General features: G+C 42.0%; 1 protein-coding gene across 1 annotated transcript in view; it reads left to right on the forward strand.

Annotated features, from left to right (window-relative positions):
- Positions 1–1,862: 1,862 nt before the first annotated feature.
- sdccag8 (SHH signaling and ciliogenesis regulator sdccag8) overlaps positions 1,863–7,985 on the forward strand; it is a gene marked incomplete at its 5' end in the record, with an annotated part of 166,341 nt that continues 160,218 nt past the window's right edge. The window contains 6 exons of the mRNA XM_084322006.1: positions 1,863–1,974; positions 4,312–4,397; positions 4,991–5,104; positions 6,466–6,591; positions 7,230–7,277; positions 7,588–7,652. Coding sequence (XP_084178132.1) covers positions 1,863–1,974; positions 4,312–4,397; positions 4,991–5,104; positions 6,466–6,591; positions 7,230–7,277; positions 7,588–7,652 — 551 coding nt within the window. The remainder of the gene's footprint in view (positions 1,975–4,311; positions 4,398–4,990; positions 5,105–6,465; positions 6,592–7,229; positions 7,278–7,587; positions 7,653–7,985) is intronic.

Genomic DNA, 7,985 nt, shown 5'->3' on the forward strand with positions numbered 1-7,985 from the left:
TGCTATGTGCTAAAAGTAATATTATCTACTTTTCTACTGCACAGAAATAATGGTTACAGGCAACTACCCACAAGCATTCTGTGCAAGGCCTCCATTGACGCTACTGAAAAATATTCAAAGCTTTCAGCCTCTCCATTTCAAAACATTGTCATATATAAATGTTTGCCACAATAGTTTGCACCAACACATTGCTATATGCAAATTATATATGCAAATTATATATAATTAGTTTGTGGCAATTAACATCTGGTTAATTTGCCATTAACTTTGCTGTGTAGATTCACCCCATACCTGCAAATACTCCCCTGGCACGTTAAACATTTTATTTCGAAAGATAGACTTTTCAAGTTGCAGTACACCAGTTCACCACACAGTGGCATACACGTTTAAATCGCCTGCATGGGACTACAAGTTAGGACTACAAGTTCCAGGGACGCTAGCTGCGTTTGTTTACGGAAGTGGAATAGGGCGATACAAAGTACTGAGAGTCGGCGGTTACCTTTAAATGAAACCGATTGATTCCGACGAGGAGGAGGAGCAGCTGGGTGATTATCAAAAGAAACTAAGAGGTAACAACGTTAACCTTACGGTCAGCTAAAACTGCTAACATAATACTAATAACGTCATCGATACATTACCCCAAATACTGTAGCTAGTTTCATAATGCTACCAAAGAGGTGTGTACACATGACTGACACCTGTTGCTCTTTCATTATCATTACACTTCATCATGAACCACTGACTGACGAATTCACGTTATTGATGATTAATTAAAGGTCCAATTCACGACTGCAGTTACGTTACTTACTGCAGTGCAGTGTGTGGTTCTCTGTTGATGAAACCCCTGATATACCAATTGATTGAAAACTTTATTAACAGATTGCAGAATGGGTTTTGATTGATTGATTGAAAACGTTATTAACAGATTGCAGAATGGGTACAGTACAGCTCAATGCATACAAGTGTTAAGGGGATGCAGACCAGAGAAAGACTTTCGTCTTGTTTACATCAGGGTCCCCCATTTTCAATTCATCATAACATGACATACAGATAGACAGTACTGCTACATCTATACATTTATGACATACCAGATTTACAAATACAGTACTGTTTGTGATACAAAAAGAGTCCAGAAAAGAGAGTATATACATTTGACGTAGAAACTGTACATTGGAGGAGGTTGGGTAGGTGGGGGGGGTTGGGGGTTGGGGGGGGGGGGGGGGCTGTACATTGGAGGTGGTTGGGTGGGGGGGGGAGACACTGTACGGCTCAATACAGTACGACACTACACAGGTACAATACAGTACGGCTCAATACAAACACCTGCTAAGAGAGGTTGCAGACCAGACAAAGATGTTCGTCTTGTTTACACAAGGGTCCTCCATTTTCAATTCATCAAGACATTTATGACATACAATAAGTTCAAACACCGCCGCCCCACTGCTGGCTTTGTTTACATGTATAACCTTAGTTAGTCATTTATTTAATATCTTTTCACTCTGAAATTATGTCGTCTGAGCCACAATGGTAGTAAACTGTGTGTTTGTAATGTGTGTTTAATGTATGTTTGTAATGTGTGTAATTGATTGATTGATTGAAAACTTTATTAACACAATATAGTACAGCTCAATACTAACAACTGCTAAGAGGATGAAGACCAGACAAATACTTTAGTCTTGTTTACATAAGGGTCCTCATCCATGTAAACACTGAGAGTAAAACAGAATTAAACCCTGTCAAGAGGCTATGTGACTATTCTCGAAGTTTAGATGGTCACATTAATATTATAATGTTCTGGCTTCTGGGTTCCTTCCCCAGAGCGGGCTAACCGGAGTATTCAACAGCTGAGCAGTGCTCTGGCGATGCGGAGCCCCGATGGAGAGGGGGCTGTGGCAGGCAGAGGCAGCAGGGACAGTCCTGGGGAGGAGGAGGAGGAGGAGGAAGCATGGACACAAAGGACACAGAGCCAAGCAGGTAGCTATGTGTTTTTATCTTTCTCCCGCAATGTAGGCTCCCAACCGGGACTTAAACCAGACACCAGGGCTTGACATTAACTTTTAGTATTTTACTTGATCCGAAAGAGATTTGGACAATTATTATGATTTAATAATTTAAACACAGTGTGTGTGCATTTTTTTTTTGTATCTACTTTTTCTCCCCATTTTTAAATTTTTCTCCCATCCCAATTTCGTATTATCCAATTCTTCCCTCCCCTGTCTCGAACGTTGTTAGACCATGCCTCCCACTGGTCGGCTGCAATGTGGACGAAGCCTTGCATCACGTGTCCCCTCCGGTACACGAGGAGGCAGCTGTTGCATCTTTTCACCTGTACAGCGCAATCTCTCAGTGGTGAGGAGTAACGCATGGGAGGCTCACGCTGCCCCCGATACTTCCTGATTCTGCTGTACAGGCGCACCAACCGACCTGTAGGAGTCGCTGTCCACAACGTCCAATCCCCACCCACCGGCTTTCCCACCCCCTAATACTGCCAATAGACCTATCTCAAACCCTGCCCTCTTTTCTTGATCCTCCAATCACAACTGTCGCTTGCCTCGGACAAACTTACTTTGTTTGTCCGAGGCAAGCGACAGTTGTGATTTGAGGATCAAGAAAAGAGGGCAGGGTTTGAGATGGGTCCATTGTATTAGTATGAAAGACCAGCCAAGCCGGAAGCAACGCAGAGAGCTGGGCTCGAACCCAGCATCTCCTGCGTTAGTGGCGAGCGCCTTGCCCACTGCGCCACTTAGCCGCCCAGTGTGTGTGCATGTGTGTGTGTGGGGTATATACTGTATGATCAGTCCTCCAGCTCATCTTCACTCCCCATCAGCACCAGCTCATCCTCCTCATCTCCCCTCTCTCTTGACGACCCTGGTAACCCTGGTCCACTCTGATCGTCAGCAACGGCATACGTTTTGGAGTACGTGACATATGATCATTGCGATCGATGTGAAATCATTGTTGGATCAAAGTAGGCTTGATGTCATATAGTCCTTACCTTTACTAGGAGGTATCCCAAAAAGAATATTCCAATTGTCTGATCGCGATTTCCAGTATTGATGTCCATCGGGTCCCTGACATGAACTGGCACAAAATATGCATGAAGTGTGCTGAACGCGTTCCAAAGTGCTGGGATGAAGCGATTCACTTGGCTTGGTCCAAATTCTCCGCCCGGACCATATACAATGTAACACACAGTGTGAAATAAGGTTTCAAAGGGTAGGCGATACTGCCACCTAGCAGGATTCGGCCGGTATTGCACTCTCAGGGTCTCAGAATGAGTTCCAATGGTAACACAGAGGTCCGTGAGAGTGTATAGGATATTAAAATCGAATAAAAGAAAAAAACGATAAACAATCGAAAACCTTGACCTGAACGATAGATAATCGATGTTGAATGGTCCATAGTAATGTCAATATAGCAATAAAATTTAAAAAGTTATAGCCCTGCAAAGAAGGTAAACATCTCCATAGACTTATAGCTGGCAGAGAGGGTACTTTGATGGGTACAATGGCTGGCAAGGAATGTGTTAATACTTTTTTAATAAAATTTTTATTTTTTTATTTTAATGTCGAAGCTTCGAATTAAAATCGAATTTCGACCCCAAAGCTTCGAATTCCAAAAAAAATCGAAGGTCAGCCCTAGAGACAGGACGATAGTTGCCTATGACAGGGTTCAGGGTTGGGTTTTTTTATGAGCGGTGTGACTCTGGCTTGTTTTAGGGAGATGTATCTCCTGGTCGTGGTGACAAAGATATAGCTCCTTAAAAAAAAGATTTTTTTAATAAGAAGCAATGTCTTTGTTAGCATGATCAGGGGATAGCTTTAAGCTGGGTTTACCACCATACTGTTATGGTCCTTTAGGGCTGTTCTCAGAGATTGTCTGGTGTGGAACTTGTGTCTACATTTTGTGTTTTGTGTCTACCCTACCCTCAACCCAAGCCATGTCTATGGGTCTGATGTTAAACGGATAGTTCTGACATCGAGTGGTTATGGAATACTTGCTAGTAGTGTCCCGGCCGGGGTCGCTGTTCTGGCGCGCCGACCCGGTTCCAAGTGGACCTCAACCATTTAGGATTCAAACTGGGTGAGTAAGAGCTACTGGCATTGCATCAACTACACTACCGGCAAGTATTCCATACCACTCAATGTCCACAAATCTGAACTATACCTTTTTTAAGGTTCTTCTGGACCATTAGCCTATGATGTGATGGTCGGCTAACGTTGGTATTGAGTGCAACTGCTGAACAATGAGTGGGTCAGATTACTGGTGTCATGTAGTTATAATGAAATGCTGTGTGTGTGTGTTTTCCAGTCAACCAGCTGAGGAGCCTCCTTCAGAAGCAGCAGAGAGAACCATCCTCTCCTCTCTCTCAGTCAAAGAGACACTCGCCATCTAAGGTCAGTTAGTGTATATTGGGTATTTCCCTGTGATTATTCTTTGGTATCTGATGCTGATCTGAACCACGCCTCCGGAGTTGACAGTGCAGAGGGCTGTCTGGAAGGTAAGGTGTGTGATGTCATTATGATGTATATTGTTCTAGGAAGTAATAAATACAACTCAGTGATATCATGAAAATTTACCTTAACGCCTCTGTATCTTTTCAGGAACTGTAAATGGATCACTCACTAAGGCCACTAACGATTACGTATTACTTCCTGGAATAATATACATCATAATGACATCACACATTTTTTTTTCTTTTTTTTTTGTATTTTTGTATTTTATTTATTATTTTATAACCTTCAAACCAAATCAATTAGTACGAGACGATAGTCGGGGCGTCTGTGTGAGATTGTGGGCATAATGAATGCTTTATTTATTCAGGGGACTGTTCCTTTAATGCAGTAGTACACTATTAACTGACTGAAATGAGCCTATTTTAAAAGACAGATATTGGATATTTAATAACACTATTGACTCTCAGCCAAAAGAGAAGTTGCCTGGTCTTTCTGCTGTTCCTCTCTTGATTATATCCTTCTCGTCCTATCAGAGAGCTCAGGAGGGGGGAACCTCCAGCTTGCCAACCATTCAGGATCTAGTCCCCATGATCCACAACCAATCTGAGTACATCCAGCACCTGGAAGCCGAGGTCAAATTCTGCAAGGTTTGTATCCGAGTGTGTGTGCATTTGTGCATATATATATGCACAAATATATATATAGTGTGTGTATTTGTACTTGTTTATCATGTTTCATTGCAGTTAACACTCTTGAGACATACTGTGCATACCCATTATTTAGGGTTGTCGGGTTAGGGGATCTTTAGGGGGGGGGGGGGGGGGGGGGGGGATACAGCTTTCTAGTCATAAATATTCCAGTCATAAATATGTAATAAACATTTTGTTTTGATACATTTCCATTTTGAAAATGTAGATCAGGGGCGGGCAACCTGTTTGGGCACGGGTTCTTCTTTGTCCTTTTCCAAGGCTGGAGAGATCGACCATTAAAATACCGATGGTACAGTGGGTAGAAAGATACCCAAGCAACCGGCAAAAGAGAAGCCACCTACTTGTAATAAACGTAGACACACAGCACAAAGGTCAAGAGCGAGGACTGCACCTGCCTGGCACCCCTCCTGGTAACCGTAGACAACACAGTAATGTCGTCGGATACAAGGCTGCATTTGTTTGGCCCTTTGCTGCAGCAGCTGCCCCCACCCTCTGGAATGCCCTCCCCAGCCACATCTTACCGTTCTTTTAAAGCAGCCCTCAAAACCCACCGTTTCATTCTAAGCCTCTGATCACAGAGCCCTCCGCCTGCTCAACATTCTAGTGAGTAAAGATTGTTCCCCGACTGATTGACTGAAAGGCAGCGTTGACTGTTCACATGCCTGCGCTAGCCATCAACCCTGCCGACCTCTGACCCTACAACTGGCAGGGTCACAGAGAGTGCTAAATACAATCACTTAAAATGATCAACAGATGCACCATGGGCATAATCTGACCCTAGAAGAGCAGTCCTCCATATAATAATTATATTAGAAATACAGTAGGTGAATATACTGTACATGAGAAACACATTCAATCTGAATACCAATTTATTTTCTAAAATAAAACTAAATATATCCTCCATATACGGTAATAATTATATAAAAAGAATAAGGTGAAAATACATGAGAAATACATTCAATCTGAATACCAATTTATTTTCTAACAAAAACAAAATATGGGAAAAAAATATAACTGATTTGTGTGCAGTAGTTACATAATGAGACGGATGCATTTCACATGCTGTGTGGACATGGCAGGTCGCATGTCTCTTGGCGTCTCATCCCATAGCCCGCCAATCCTTAATTATGCCGGTTTCATTGCCCGTTTGGCCATGGTTTGAAATATTCTGATTAGACACTATGCATTCTGTTGTATGGCGTCTTTAAATGTCCTTACACCTCATTTTAACCTCTGCAATCTTTATTAAATAATATAATAATTAAATGACAATGGACGGAATGTGTTTCTGCCTGCAGGAGGAGCTTCAGAGCATCAAGCAGAGAGTCAGAGTGGTGGTGGTGGAGAACGATCGACTGCAGACTCAACTGAAGTCCAACACGATGGAAGAAACCCTCAAAGACTACACTCTACTAGACCACATGGTAGAGAGAGAGGGAGAGAGAGAGAGAATCATAAAATACTGTCGATCACAAAATATATATATATATAATATTCCTACTGTACTGATTTATTCTGATTTCTCTGAGTGTTTTGTTTTGTTTGGCTTTGGCAATGTAAACGTATGTTTCCCATGTCAATAAAGCCCATTTGAAATTAATAATTTTTATTTATTTTTTTATCTAGGACTGTTTGTGTAGTCTGACGTCACTGGTTGTTCCACCCGTATAGGGATTTATCATTGGGAAAATGGATTATCGGCTATTGTAACAATTCTGCCGCATGGAAATTGAAAAGCTTTCCAGTTTTGCATAAAATGAGTTCCCTTCTATCACTAACATAATTTTTTAAGCATTTCTGGTTGAAATAAAATTTGGCGATTTTCTTTTATGATTCATTGCGAATATTTTCATGTTGAGCTATACATTGTGGACGAATAAGCACAGAAATGTTCACCATGCCAATGTTAATGCTTTATTTGTTTTAAACGAGACGATTTAGAAATGGGCAATGGGGAAATGCATTGGGTTGGACAGAGGGTGGAACACGAAAAACTGCAATGACGTAACCTCCCTATATAAAGTGATGTTCATCTTGTGTCCTCTCTCACTCCATCTCTCAGGTGACTGGGTCTCCGGCTGCAGCCTCTAACACCTGGAAAAACCAACTGGTACTTCTTCTCTTCTCTTCTCTTCTCTTCTCTTCTCTTCTCTTCTCTTCTCTTCTCTTCTCTTCTCTTCCTTCTCTTCTCTTCTCTTCTCTTCTCTTCTCTTCTCTTCTCTTCTCTTCTCTTCTCCTCCCCTCCTCTCTTCATTCCCGCAACCCCATAATTTGTGTGTGTGTGCATGTTTATGTGAAATATCAGGACACTATTTTAGTGTTAGGTTAAGGTTGGTTGGTGGGAAATGAATGTAAGTCTATGTATTGTCCCCACATTTCACATAAGTGTGTGTGTGTGTGTGTGTGTGTGTGTGTGTTAGGAGCAGTATAAGGCGCTGTATCAGGCCCAGACTGAAACCTTGGAGGTTCAGGTCAGATCTCTAAGGTCAGTACACTGTACTGGTATATATGCCAACATACCCATCAATCAATCACTCACTTTAATTTAGGTTTTTACTAGGGATGTTCGATATTGGCTTTTTTACCAATCTTTCCCTTTTTTGTCCAACTCTAAATCTCCGATACCGATATATGCAGGGTTCCCCCCCCCCCCAAAAACCGAATAATTTCAGGTAATTAACATTACATATCTCTTGTCGTGGAATTAACACAACATTATGCATACTTTTTTTTTTTAATCCTCTCTTTCTCCGATTTTTCTCTGTTTTTCTCCCCGTCCAATTTAGTCGTTGTGCCAATTCCCCCCCCCCCCCCCTAC

This window comes from Notolepis coatsorum (assembly GCF_963971535.1).
Source record: "Notolepis coatsorum genome assembly, chromosome: 9".
Classification (NCBI taxonomy): Eukaryota; Metazoa; Chordata; class Actinopteri; order Aulopiformes; family Paralepididae; genus Notolepis; species Notolepis coatsorum.